The following is a 14633-nucleotide window of genomic DNA, read 5'->3' on the forward strand; positions in this document are numbered from 1 at the left end:
GAGATTTAAACCTATGTACTTCTTCATCTGTCAAGTTAGTTAAAGAAACAAAACCCACCAAAAACACAAACAACCACGCTATTATGCCCGTAAGAACCAATTAAATATGAGATTACATTTTTAAGGGAAACTCACTGAAGATTTTTTTGTTTGTGGAAAATCCTCTTAAAGATTTAAGCTGAGTTTGTGTACTTTACTTACAGATGAAGTCTGTGCTGTACTGAAGCTGGATAACACTGTGGTTGGCCAAACTAGCTGGAAGCCTATTTCCAATCAGTCATGGGATCAGAAATTTACACTGGAACTAGACAGGGTAAAAATGCGGTCTTACTTCACTGACAGCTATTGTCGATTCCTTAGATTAATTTCACGTTGCTTTATTTCTCCTCTTCCTTCTGTGATGATGTTCCAATTTCATAGGTGCAAGCGTTCCCATCCTTAACAGAGAGAGCTCGCTGGGGTTCAGCTGTTATGCTGGTCTGGCAGTCTAGAAATTTTACCTTTTCTGGCCTACAAACTGATGTAATAGTTTTATCCAAGATCTAACACCTGGCCTCTTTTTTAGCCTGTGAGATGGTGCTTAAATTTGTATTAGGATCATCAACTTCCCATTATTTATCAAAATTCTAGTATCAGATACAGTTCGGGTATTTTGGAAAGCTATGTCCTAGATTTTTTACAGTGCTTCTGTAGAAGTGTTCTCACGTGAAGCTAATCAATTCTTTAGGAGTAATAAATAAACTCACTAATAGTTCATTCCTAGAACCTTTAACGTTACTTGGAGGACACAAGTATCAAAATTATACTTAATGTTTCTTTCCTCACACCTTTTGAAGAGCATTTGTTATAACAGTTTTAATCAAGCATTTGGTTTTTCAGATACGTGGTAGTATTTTAAGGTACAAGGAATTTTTTTTCATCGGTGTTTAAAATAGACTGAAAAATAAGCTATATTTTAGAAGCCTAAATGTCACCTCCAGCATATATTTCAATCAAATGAGGGAGAGAAAAAAAAAGGCACCTTCCTGTTTTTGCTCTCTCCCAACTCGCCCCACCGCTCCGAGCCCCAAACCAGATCCCGCCATCTAGGAAGGATGCAGTTTTAGATCTGCAGGTAGAAAAATTCAGGTTCCAGTTAGCAGTGCAGAACAAAACTAGCAGCTGTGGAGACCTCAAGCCTTGATTATTCTCAGATTAAGACTAGGACTAATCAAAGTTTAGTAGCTGCTGCTGACGGCCTAGTATGCGTCATGTTCACTGTGTAAGAACTCAGTGTAAGATGCTTTTTGGTGCCAGAAAAGGACCTTGCTTCTGCTGGGCATGACCACGCATCCTCCCTATTTGAAATGCATGTTCCAAACCCCATCTTTTTTTTTATCTGTTGCTGCTGCTTAGCTCTTAAACCTACAGCTGTCATATAGAGACAGTAAATTGCTGCATCATGATGGAATTAAACTATGCTAACTGAACTTAGTAACATACAATGCTGCTGTTACATGGTATTGCAGGATTCTTCATGTTTTGTAACATACATTCTTAGGGTGTCTTATGCCTAAGTCCCACTGGCAAGATATACCAGTGGTTCTTTTTAGTTTAAAACTTTTGGCCCCTCTTCGCAACCATGTCACAAAAACCGTATGTATTTTTAGAGATACTGTATGAAGTCTTCCATCACAATGGGTGTGCAGGTACTAGTATGTCACTATGCAGCCATGAAATGCAGTTGATACTTGTAAATAACATGGAAAACAAGTGAAGTTGAAGTTTCTTAAACAGAGGTAAAAATTTCTTGTCAGAGCTTGGGCTAAAATATCTTGAACTAGCACTGTTAGACTGGCTCAAAAAGTCTGGTGACTGTTTGACTCTCCTGCTCCTGGGGGAATTTTACACTCATGCTTTTATTTGGACGCTGGTGATCACGTCTGAACTGAAGTGAGATGCGACGACCATCCTAGTGAGAGCTTGCTCAGTCTGGCTTCTTAGCCCTGGCGCTCTTTTAAAGTAGCAGCTCTGCATCCTTGAGTTGCTAGATCTTCTGCTTGTACAGAGCTAACTCCTGCAGAGCACTTACTAATAAGAGATTTCCTGTGTATATGTTTCCTGTCGTAGTCACGTGAATTAGAAATCTCGGTTTATTGGCGTGACTGGAGATCTTTGTGTGCAGTAAAGTTTCTGAGGTTGGAAGACTTCCTGGATAACCAACGGCATGGCATGTGTCTCTATCTCGAACCCCAGGGCACTCTGTTTGCAGAGGTAAGAATGTTTCTTTGAAGCACTTGAGCATACTTGCAAGTGCTACATTGCAGAATAGTTTAAGAAGCTTTTCTTAGACTTTTAAGAACACATTTTCTTCTAAAACTTGACTTATAACACACATTATTTGAACTGCAGGTTACGTTTTTTAATCCAGTTATTGAAAGAAGACCAAAACTCCAGAGGCAGAAGAAAATTTTTTCAAAACAGCAAGGTGATTGTTTAATTTAAACATGTAAAGCATAAAAATTGTACAGATCTGTGATAATTTTTATACAGGGACCTAATATTTGCCTTTGAGTAAAGCTGTTGATAATGAAGGATTGGGCATTGCATGTAGAAATGTTTTGATTTAGAATTCCTTATTATGCATTAGCATTTAATAGTGAATAATTAGGAATTGCTATGGAATATGACAAATTCAGTTTGTTCTTCATAAACTGTAAACTGATTAATATGAATTTTTTTTTAATTATAGCTTTTGGTAATAAGTAAGGAAATTACTTGCACTCTATTTCTTTTTTCACAATATCCACAGGCAAAACATTTCTCAGAGCTCCTCAAATGAATATTAATATCGCCACTTGGGGAAGGCTGGTAAGAAGAGCTATTCCTACAGTAAATCACTCTGGCACCTTCAGCCCTCAAGCAGCAGTGCCAGCTACCGGGCCAGTGGTCGATGCACACATTCCTGAGCTAACTCTGCCAGCCGGGTAGGTGATATCTTCAGTTTCTAAGTACTCTTAAGAGCAAGAGTAACAGCGAGATGCTTACGCCCTAATGTACGTAATGTATGTCAAATCTGTTTGTTCTGCAAGACTGCAGACCTCTCAGTGTTTTAATTTTGGGCTTCCATTTTGTAGACAGATCTACGCACACAAGATCTGTTTTCGGAGAAATCTGCATAACGTGCGGTTTTAAGTTGGTGTAAACAGTATTAAAACAGTCTCTGCTCTACACTGAGGAGTTATTTGTTTTCTTGCCAGTGACTCTCCTGTAGCCAAATTGGACTTTGAACTTGAGCCTGAGCCTCCACCTGCTCCACCCCGTGCATCTTCCCTTGGGGAAATATGTGAATCTGCCTCTGAGATAAAGGCGCCTGATGTGCCATCTCAGGCAAGTAACTTCAAGAATTTTGAGCTATACAGTTGAACGAGGTGGTAATGTTGGCATCTTTATGATGGATTTCCTCCCTTACATTTCAGCAAATAGTCCCTTCACTTACACATACAGAATTGTTGCAACAGAATGCTCCGATTACTCTTGGTGGCAAACTGTTTCCATGGTTGGTGTATTTAACTCTCCACGTCATTGGTTCCAGCACAGAAAAAAACAAAAGCCTAAAATCTTATTCAGGAAAAATTGGTTTATTAACAGAGTGTAGGATGAAACCTATTGCCCCAGTCATTCATCTGTTAAAAGCTTGCTTATCTTTATCACCTTAAAGTATACCATTTTTAGCTTAGATAATTCTTGTGTTAAGGATTTCATGTGCTTTATACTAAAATTTCTGCATGTGTTTGCCTTTGCAATCAGTTTTAAATTTTCAGACTTCTTTTTCCTCACAGGGTGAAGTAACAGCTTTTGATTTTGAAAATGGCAGAAATAGTATTGTCCCAAAACTCCAGCCCGAAATAATCTGTGAGCCTGATGCTCCCCGTTCAGACATAAAGTACACCAACACCCGAGAGCCTGAAGATAGAAGGTAAAAATGCAGTGGGTTTGCTGTTGATCTGAGTAGCGTTTCTTAAAGTTAACAAACTGGAAGATTTTTGACTGGTTTTTATTTACATAGATCACAACAAAGATTTCAGTTCAACCTGAAGGATTTCAGATGTTGCGCTGTACTGGGCAGAGGACATTTTGGAAAGGTAAATTTCAAAAGGCTGTATCAAGTGTCAAGGCTGTATCAAAAACTAGATACAGCTCCTAAGTTAATCACTTATCTTCTGTTGTAGGTGCTGTTGGCAGAGTACAAAAACACAAACGAGATGTTTGCTATTAAAGCCTTAAAAAAAGGAGATATCGTCGCTCGTGATGAAGTAGACAGGTCAGTTTGTAAAATATAACACATGGATTCCATAAATCGTTGCTTTCTGCTTGCAACACAATTGTAAGCTCTACCAGAGAGTGGTTAAATTCAGTGAAAGAGCAAACCGAGTTGTCATCTCCTTGCTCAGCTGACTGCCGCAGATGTGCTGTCTCTTCTGGGGCAAGGAGGGAGCAGTGTAGCCCAGGAATACTGATTCGTTTTAGTGCCCCTCTTACCATGCCTGTACTACAGCTCTGACTTAAAGCTGATCCTAGATTTTTTTATTTAGGTTCTCTTGCATTTATTTATTCTAATTGCTTGTTCTGTAGCCTTCCATCACATTTCAGGTGGACAGTGACTGTTTTGTTTACTGGCAGAAACACCTATGATGGTATTGCTCATCCTCTAGCATACTGTCATACTTTGTCCATCCTATTTTTCCTTAAGTCCTGTGTATGCTTCACTGTTTGAGGGGTTTTTTTTTAACCTTTTTGCCCCAAAAATCAGATATTTCTTTGCTTAGAAGTGAAGTGGCAGTTTCAAGACCGTCTAGTTTTAGTGCAAGAAGGTGCTTTTACAACTGTTTAACAGTGACTGCGTTCATTCGACTTGCAGGAAGAAAGGTAACTGTATTAAGAATAAGCTACAGATTAACCACTTGGCTTCAAGAGAAGAAACCTGGGATTATTATGGACAGTTGTCTATAATATTGTTACTGGTTTTCCACTTTATGTATTGTGTGCAATTAAAATAAAAATTGATTGAAGCTAATGTCACATAATGGATACTTAATGGGAGTCCGAGTACTTGGATGGAAAATTGGCAGGGTACAATTTTCACGGACTGCTGAGGTTTTTCTTTCACATGTGAAAGCTTAATGTAAATTTGTGGAAATCAACTTAAAGTGTGTGCAACTATTACACTCTCTTGAAACAAAAATATTCTTATCTTATCCTGAGGAATTGAGGAAAAAAAACTATAAGGTATAACTTACCAATAGCTTCTGAAAGTTGAAAAATTATGATTCAGGATTCAGCTTTAAATTTTTACTGATTTGTCTGTTTGCAGCTTGATGTGTGAAAAGCGAATATTCGAAACTGTGAATAGCGTAAGACACCCCTTCTTGGTGAACCTTTTTGCTTGTTTCCAAACCAAAGATCACGTTTGCTTTGTAATGGAATATGCTGCTGGTGGGGATCTGATGATGCACATTCATACTGATGTCTTCTCTGAACCGAGAGCAGTGTGAGTATCCATCCCTCTTTGTGGCATTAAGTGAAGGGCATTTTGTTCAGCGGATAAGAACTAAGATCTTTATCACCACATGGCTCTGCATTATGTCATTTCGGTAAATACTGTTTAAGTTTTGAAAAGGGTCAGAGATTCTAACTGATTTGTCTAGAAAAAAGACACATGCTGGTTTGATGTGCCTGAATCTACACTGAATTAAAAAAATATATACAAATATTTAATGTTTATAATACTTTTTTGAGGATTACACAAAAAGGCTAAATGGAAAGTTAAGATAGCAGACAAGGCTAAAAAAGGAAAGAAGGAGGATTTCTAATTTGGCTTCAATGCCATGGCAGTGGACGCTACAGAAAATTTATTCTCCAGGCCAAGCAAACATACTACAGCTTGAAAGCTGCAAGTTTAAGCATTTTTGCCATCTGGCTTTAAAACTCTGACCTTGTATAAAACTAATCTGTACCCAAAAAAAAACAATCGGTAATCTTCAGAGGATGGTTAATAAAAAAGATCAATAATAATGGACTTCACGTTCTGAAAAGCAAGACTAAAATCCATTGAAACTTCAACTTTTTTCAACAGATTCTATGCTGCATGTGTGGTTCTTGGGCTTCAGTATTTACACGAACACAAAATAGTATATAGGTAAGTAGCCGTTGACCCATTTCCAAGAGATGAATTTCGTCTCTTCTGAAGAGTGCAGAGGAAACATCAGTGATGCAATTTTGTTCTCAAATGTTCATTTAGAGATTTGAAGTTGGATAACTTATTGCTGGACACAGAAGGCTTCGTGAAAATCGCTGACTTTGGTCTTTGCAAAGAAGGTAACGGCCCTTAAATTCTCTTTCGAGGGGACTTTCATAATCTGTCTTATTCTTGGCTGTTCCTTGAGACTGTTGGACCAGCAAATGTGTATAGCACATACTTACCCTCTATCATTTGAAGGAAAAAATACATCTCTGGCTGTACAAATGTGGAGATGGGAGGAAGTTCCTCTGCAGGGAAATGTCAGGAGCATCTCAGCACAGCCCTATTTTCTTTGTTTTTCAGTTGTGAGCATCACCTATTCTGATTCATATCTCTGCTTGTTAATAAGGCACTCTGCTGCATTTTACAAGTTAGCAGGAAAAACAGTAGGTGTTTTTCCTCATTCTAAACATGTTGACACTGTACAATGAAATCAAGTACCATTATAATCCATACCTCACTCTTAATTTTTTACAAACTCATTGTCTATTCTTTTAATCTCTGAAACAGCCTCAACTCTAAGTATATGGGAATGACATGCAGAGTATACTATAGCTAAAATAGAGAAATTTATCCCAAAAGGGAAGCCTAGATACTAGAAAGTTACTTTCAAGCATCCCACTACTGGCAGCTACCTTTCAAATAAGATATAAAATAGAAGTAGCAACTCAAATTGTAGAGTCTTTCTCAAACCCCAGTGCGGGGGAAGATCTGTACACGTCCATTTCCTTCTCCGGTTTCTATAGCCTGCCCGCCATAGCTTTTCCTTTTAGGTAGCCTAAGAGGGAACGAAGTAAATCCAGTAGGCGTTCAGACATCACTATTGTATTTAATATGTCTTTTAATAGGGCAGGTCCTGTGACTTTAGCTGCAAACAAGTTCCATAAATGACAAAAGGAAACAAGGACAAGGAAAAGCTCTTTGGTTTACTGACTACCACAATAAATGGTTTTCTCAGCTTTCTGCAGCACCTCCACTTGTAGTGTCACACCGGTCCTTGTGCTGCTGACACCCCAAACCATGCCCCTCTTGCAAACGCACGGGGGTTCTTTTGCTCAAAGTCGTCTCCCTACACGCCATGTTTTACTTCACTACATCTAGTTTTGCCACTAGAGAAGCATCCACCGTAGGGATGTTTGACTAAACTAGTGCACCACGTTTTCTTCTAGTAGCTAGTAGATATATAGCGTAAGATTGACTGTATCTTTCCAAGCAAAGATAGCTGGGTGACAAAGGCGTATCTTGAAGCTTAATTTGGCTCATTGCATATAGTTTGGGGTAATAAAAACTTATACCGAAGCATACATGGAAGAAGGGTGTGGGAGTGAAGAATGGGGGAATGTTTTTTTTACCTCACTGGCCTGAGCCTTCAGGGCTACGTCTGAAGTTGCTCTAGAGAGAGGCTTTTCTTGCTGGAGGAGTAGGTTGTAGAGTGGCAGAAAGCACTGCTTGCTTTTCATTAACTGTAACTTTTCAGGAATGGGATTTGGAGACAGAACAAGCACGTTCTGTGGCACACCGGAATTTCTTGCTCCAGAGGTGCTGACAGAAACTTCCTATACAAGAGCTGTAGACTGGTGGGGTCTTGGTGTCCTTATCTATGAGATGCTGGTGGGTGAGGTAAGTTCTAGTAAGATACAACGGAGTCATGAAACTGCTGTATGTTAAAAAGGTTACAAAACTCAAAGATACCGGCCTGCCAACATTTAATATGCCCTACCTGGCACAGTTGTGTCAGTGCTTGCATGTACAGTATGTGTAGGCATACCTAGTTTTACAGTGAGCGCCTTAATGTGTTTCATCAAGAAAAAGTAGTACGAAATACTGAGCAGCTACTTACGATTACGTCATTATGCCTTAAATCGAATTACAGCGATGGCACGTTAATATCAGTGTCTCTAAGCAACAACACAGCACGTCTGGTTTTGAGGAGCTCAGTTTCCAGCGCACATCTATTATCGTCAAATTTGGATGGGTGCAGCTATAGCAGTCTTCTGTTTTCAAGTGCTTTTGAGGAGAAAATAAACTCCTTAACTCCTGTAGCTCGTATGGAAGTGAGCTTTAATGCATAGAACTGGATAGTAGCGAAAGATAACGCCAAACGCAATGCTGTTTACCATTTGAGTTACACAGGCACTAAAATAGACTGCCCTAATTCCATGTAAATGAGATGGTATAAATAAATTACTACAGACTAGTTATTTACCACTGCGTATATTGCTTTGCCTTCTGGTCCATTTTGTTACAGTGTCTCCCACTGAAGGCAAAAACTGGAGAAAAACTATAGATTTGCTCATCATTTTGTTCTCTTCTTTTTTTTTTTTTTTTTTTTTTTTTTGGAAAAAGATGATCATTCAACTTTAACTTTCTTTCAGGTAAAAAAGGACAGAAAGCTTGTAGGGTGTTGCCTGCATCTGTCAGGCCACTTCGAATCAGTTTGGAAAACCTCAAGCTGTAACGTGCTAAAGATATTACAGAAACAAATTAGCCTTGACCATGTTACTAGTGAGCGGTGGCTGTCTCAAAGAAGAGATGATACATACTTACACAGGGAATATGGAATCTTGTGCCAGAGTTCAAAGAAGGTCCCAGTTTTAGGTGTTTCTGCTTCTAAAAGCACACCCCTTCAGTAAGAATTATGGGATAATACCAACTTGCCTTTTCTCTCTTCCTTATGGAAAACTACCATATCTGTTCCTGGGGAAAAGGGCGACTTTGTTTCAGGGTGTCTAATTCCAAACTGTCAGCTGAACAGATGTTGTTTTCAATTGTAGGTGATTTCTAAGCCTGTTTAATAGTATTTTTTTTATTTTCACTATAGTCTCCCTTCCCTGGAGACGATGAAGAAGAGGTGTTTGACAGTATTGTAAATGATGAAGTGAGATATCCACGATTTCTGTCTACGGAAGCCATCTCTATAATGAGACGGGTAAGAGCATAATACTATTACAGCATCCCGCTCTTACCTGTTTCCTCTCCAACATTAAGGAAATTAATTAATTTTGTGAAGAACAAAATAATTCAAGAACCTACGCTTGCTATTTTGTTCTACAATTAGATTTCAGACTTGCTTCATTTACGCTGTGCCATGCTGCCTGTCACCTTAAATGAAAATTGTCAGTGCCATTCCACTGTAATCAGGAGCAAGTTTTTCTTTTTCAAATGTAAAACACTAGAGGCTCTATTTTTTCCCTGATTGAAGTTTCCTAGTTGTACCTAACTAGAGAAGTTCAGCTCTTGTTTCCTAGCAGAACACTGCTGTATTGACCTGCTTGGTAGATTAGCATTGTCACATGAATATTTGAACTCGGAGACTTCTAAATCTCTTTGGTTTCATTCCAGCTGGGGCAGGGAACACCGTACACGTGGCATCTGCAGTCCCGTTCTTGGCAAAGAACAGCTGATTTTGTTTACAGTTGTTATTGGCGCTATTCCTTAGTGTAATGCCGTCGCTTACCTCAAGAAGATGCTTGAACCTGTCTAAGTTAGAAGCTTATCGCAGTTGATGGAAAGGCAGCTCCTGGAGGTGACTCAAAGCCTTTGGAGGCAGCCTCTCCACTTAAATGTCTGACACCGAGCATCAGTCTAGCACCCAGTTCAGCAACATGCTGCAGCGCAAGTTAAAGCATGTCACAGTACCTACTGCGACATAAATATTTAAGTAATAGCATAAATATTCTATAGCTTAAAACGATCACTTACCTCCAGGGAGGGAGAGCGTTTGCCTAGAGAAAGCAGGAAGAATATAGTTTGAAGGCAGGACCTGGGGAGGGTATTTTTACTGAGAAGATTATCATGTGGCTATCCACAGGGGACTTGTTCCACTGCCCCCAGAGCACGTGTACTGCGAACCTTGTGCTTGCAGTTCGCTAGTTGTCGCCGTGCACGCACCGTTCCCATCTGAGAAGTTCTTACCCAATGTAGCGGACATTATTTACTTTTTGACGGCTGCACCATGAATGCATCAAACCCCCTCCCCGATGCTGGGTGCCCTGCCTGGAACAGGGGCTGCTCCCAGCAGCACGATTCACAGGTGGGAGCACCTGACTGCTGGTGTTATGGAGAAATCCCTTTTATCTGGCTGGGTGCATAAAGCAGCATTGAACCCTCTCTTGGTAAATCAACTGCTGTGAAATAGCTGGGCATGGGAGACAGCGGCGCAGTCGCTCTTCTGAGCGAAGCAAGAAATAGGAGCTTATGTAAATCCTGTATCCTCTCCAGCAAAAAGCATGCTTTTCAGCACCTCTGTGCCCAACTGGCCCCACAAATCACCTCTGGTACCAAGACACGGTATCACAGGCCTGCAGCGAGGCGGGTTAGCCTCCTCTCTCTGCGAACAGAGCCAGGCTGCCAGTGGAATTGTGCCGACAGGTTCAGGCATCTCTAAAAGAGCACTGCGAGCTCTGGCTCTGTATGTCTGAAGTTCTGCTTTTCCCTTTCTCTGAGGCCAAGAACTTCCTGTAGGTCAGGCAGTGTGAATTTCACTGTCCGCCCAACCTTGCTGCTGGCTCTTACACACTAGCTCTGTCCTCCCTTGTCCCACCCCCCTCCCGCCCCCCCCGCCAAATTTTTGCACTGAATCCTCACATGTTTTGTCAGCTGCTACGAAGAAACCCGGAGCGGCGTCTTGGAGCTGGAGAGAAAGATGCTGAGGATGTGAAAAAGCATCACTTCTTCAGGGTGAGTACAAAGTAGTATTGTTTCTAAGGACGCTAAGGAGTAGAGAGAGCAAACTGAACAGCAGTTGGTTTGTTTTACAGCTAATAGATTGGAACGCTTTACTGGCCAAGAAAGTGAAGCCGCCTTTTGTACCCACCATTAGAGGACGAGAAGATGTTAGTAATTTTGATGACGAATTTACCTCTGAAGCACCCATCCTCACTCCGCCTCGGGAACCAAGGATACTTTCAGAAGAAGAGCAGGAAATGTTCAGAGATTTTGATTACATTGCTGATTGGTGTTAACTTCGAGACACTGTGAAACCCCAGCTGACTGGCTCACAAGAATGCCTCTCTCGGAAGAATACCGACCCTTCAATTGCTCTCTGTGCCACCTGTAGCTTCTGGTTTTTTAAAAAAATCACATGAAGATCCTTTTAAGTACTGTTTTAACACTCTTCTGAAGAGTGGCCTCTTTATACGTTGGGTTTTTTTTAATCTAAGCACTGGAAAACAGGTCTATGGAGTTCTTCACCTGAGTTGGTGAACCCAGGCTGTACTAAGCTTCCCACACACGGGCACAGGTGGAGCTCTACTGTCCCTCTCACTCTTCTACAGCAGATAACATCACGTTTTAAAGTATCTGCCTTAAGTGGGAAGAGCAGACTTTGAGTTAGGTAATCACTTATCTCTACTCCGCCATGCTGAAATAGGAGGTTGGGATACTGATGACACTCGCACAGAACATGGTTCTAGCTAGAGAAGGCAAATGATTTCAGTTAAATAGTATCTTGTGCAGTCTATAAAACTACACATTTCTATGTACACCTTCATCTTGTGTTCTTAAAATAATGGTATTGAGAACAGATATGCCTTGTTTTGTAAATTTTCTATGGTATTTATTAGGGAAAAAAAATGTTAAACGCCTTGCCTTTGAGATAACAACAGTGTAAGTGCTTCCATTACAAAGAAAAAAAATCCAGAAAAAAAATCCAGAAAGTTTACCAAAGCCACTTGCCAAACAGTTTTGCCTTCAAGCTTTTTAAGCACGGCTTAAAACCCTGGCTGAGGTGAAGAATGTCCCAAGGATGTTGCTCGGTCTAACCACAGCGAGCAAAGCACACGCGTTGCCCAAGCCCACCCACTTCTGTCCTCGCTTGCCTCTCCCACTCCCGGAGTGGGCAGATAAATTAACCTGTCTGTATCTAACCACCTAGATCATCCTGTATCTGCTGTAGAATATCATATCACTTTTAGAAAACATAAGGATTTTCAATGTATACATGCCCTGAACATGTATATTTGGAAGTTGTAATGTATTCTTATGTCCAGGCACGTAATTTAATTGTACTTCATGAATTTTGCACAGTGGCTGAGTGAACAACATTGAACTGAGTGATAAAAATATCTGTGTACCTATGGGCCACTGAACTCCAGAACCTAGATTGGCAGTTACTGAGAGTAAAAGCAATACGTTGTAACAGAATGTATAAATATTTTTTATAAAAACAGTGTATATTTTATAAACCCCTTAACACTAAGAGCTGTACCTCAAAAGCTGAGAAATAATTTAGACCAGACACTGTGCATACTTGTAAACCAAGACCTCTTTTTGGCATCTGGTGTTCGGTGGGCAAGTGTTAATTCTCGGACAATAAATTCCCCACGTGGGCCTCAGCTCTGGCCCCCCTCGGAGCTGACTGCAGAGGTAATCCCACAGGTTCATCCCAGCCAGGAGTGTGCTGTTCACGGGCTAAGACAGTGAGAATCAGCGCTTGAATGAATTCAAAACTTGCCATTTTATTCGTTCAAAGAAGAAAGATGAACCACGTGAGTGCGCAAGGCTAAGGTGGTTGATGAAAATCATGCTGCTGGACAGACCTGCAGGGTCAGGCAGGGGAGAGGCTTCGGGAGCAGAAAAACAAATGGTTAATAGGTCTAAATCTGGCACCTCCCCTGCAGGAGCGAGGAAGGCACCCTTACCAGCTCTACACACCACGTTTGGCAGAGTGAGTCACTGTTTCAGCATTATCTTGTTTCCAGATTCTAATAAGAAAGAAATTATGTTCCTAGATCCAGCTGAAACCAGTACTTTTGAGGTACAGTCAGCTTTTTGGTTCCCAAAAATATATATTTGAGCATCTAACCGGGTGCTTAACACTTAAAAGGTATTTCTAAGAATACTTTCCTAACTACAGCAACTTGTACAGAAATCTTTTTTTAATCTAAGTAAATCACTAAAAAAAAAAAAAATTTAAAAAAATTAGAGGGCAGGGTATGTTCACCCAGTTAAGCTGAAAGAAAGCACTAATTTTATCTTCGTAGTGTTTTAAATATTTTTAGGCAGAATAAGATTTTAAACCCTAGATTGTAAATATATTTTGCTATACTTTATCTGTATGTGGCTGCTCAAGCACTTTGTAAGGAAATTAGGATATTTTAGAATGGTACACTATGCATTAAAATGAAATGTGCCTTTAACAAATGTTATTCTAAGTGTTTTGCAGTCATTAATATCACAAATTAAAGTTTTAAATAGAGTAATTTGTAAATTGTGTCCCAAACATGATTTTGCTGTTTCTTGAAGTGACTTGTCATGTTTTTTCCACAGGTAACTTCAGAAAAGAACTTGCGATCAGGAGGGGACTTACAGAAACCCAATCTCTCAGTGGTAGCTCGCTGTACTTCCATTCTTTCTTTTTAAATCACAATAAATAATTACCTGCAAGCGCTATTCCTTCCTGAGGCTGAAGGAAAGCAGCCTCCTCTTGCTGGGGCGAGCAGCCCTTCTGAAGGGAGCAGAAGACCAGAATCATCACTCTCCCTTCACAGGCTTCCTTTGAGGGCCGGGGGTGACACCACCCACTCCCCCTCCCGGGTATTTCTTCATTATAGTCTCCTTCCTCCCCACCGCGGTACAGGAAAGCTCTGTGAACAAACTAAAACTTACACCCAAGGCCCAGTGAGCTTGTTCTTTTAAGCAGAGATTGAAGCTTGTGTTCCCAAGTGCATTTAGGAAAGAAATCTTTATACCCTTCAGACCAAACTAGCGTTTCATGTGAGACCACTGCCTGGAGCCACTTCGATAGCTAAGCAACCCTTCCAGAAAGGGCTGGCTCCACATGAAGAGAGTTTCAGCCATCTCGGCTGCACTGCCCGTGCTGTGTGTGGGGACAGCAATCCTCCAGCGCTCCCCTCTTCTCCCAGGCAACGACACACAGGCCTCAGCAAAGAACCCAAAGCCTACAACCACCTGAACTGCGGCCGGTCTCCTTGCTGGCACTTTAGGCCCTACTCGTCATACACTTGGGTATATCCTCGTCACTCACTTGGGTAACCCAAGGTGGTAATGAGCGGAAAGCGGCTGCAGAGCTGCAGCAACCCACGCCCCTCGCTGTAACCCTGAGGAGCACCGGTGTGCCAGCCCCGAGGAGGGAGCACTGGTGCACCACCCTCACGGCCGCGCACAGGCGTCCCCCCGCTGCCGAGAAGCCCTCCAGCCAGCCGGCAGAGCTCATTTCTGAATGAGCAGCTTCTGTAAGAGAAGCCACGTTCTTTAGCTTTGTCAAAGCAGCTTACTAAAGGGGTCAGAACTGCCTAGAACTGAATTCAGAGTCACACTGGTTTTATTTTCCTGGAATGCTTCACATTAATGGTAGTCTACTGGGACCAGTAGTAACTGTTTTTTCACACTA

General features: G+C 41.0%; 1 protein-coding gene across 1 annotated transcript in view; it reads left to right on the plus strand.

The window, feature by feature from the left end:
* The window catches only part of PKN2 (protein kinase N2), a 56544-nt gene extending 43062 nt beyond the window's left edge, over window positions 1–13482 (plus strand). The window contains exons 8-22 of the mRNA XM_064455456.1: window positions 204–313; window positions 2110–2253; window positions 2392–2467; window positions 2792–2966; window positions 3240–3369; window positions 3822–3958; window positions 4049–4124; window positions 4212–4303; window positions 5354–5530; window positions 6116–6178; window positions 6281–6357; window positions 7758–7900; window positions 9102–9209; window positions 10880–10960; window positions 11041–13482. Of these exons, the coding sequence (XP_064311526.1) occupies window positions 204–313; window positions 2110–2253; window positions 2392–2467; window positions 2792–2966; window positions 3240–3369; window positions 3822–3958; window positions 4049–4124; window positions 4212–4303; window positions 5354–5530; window positions 6116–6178; window positions 6281–6357; window positions 7758–7900; window positions 9102–9209; window positions 10880–10960; window positions 11041–11244 (1793 nt within the window). The 3' untranslated portion in view covers window positions 11245–13482. The remainder of the gene's footprint in view (window positions 1–203; window positions 314–2109; window positions 2254–2391; window positions 2468–2791; window positions 2967–3239; window positions 3370–3821; window positions 3959–4048; window positions 4125–4211; window positions 4304–5353; window positions 5531–6115; window positions 6179–6280; window positions 6358–7757; window positions 7901–9101; window positions 9210–10879; window positions 10961–11040) is intronic.
* Window positions 13483–14633: the final 1151 nt, after the last annotated feature.

Source organism: Phalacrocorax carbo, chromosome 6 (genome assembly GCF_963921805.1).
Source record: "Phalacrocorax carbo chromosome 6, bPhaCar2.1, whole genome shotgun sequence".
NCBI lineage: Eukaryota > Metazoa > Chordata > Aves > Suliformes > Phalacrocoracidae > Phalacrocorax > Phalacrocorax carbo.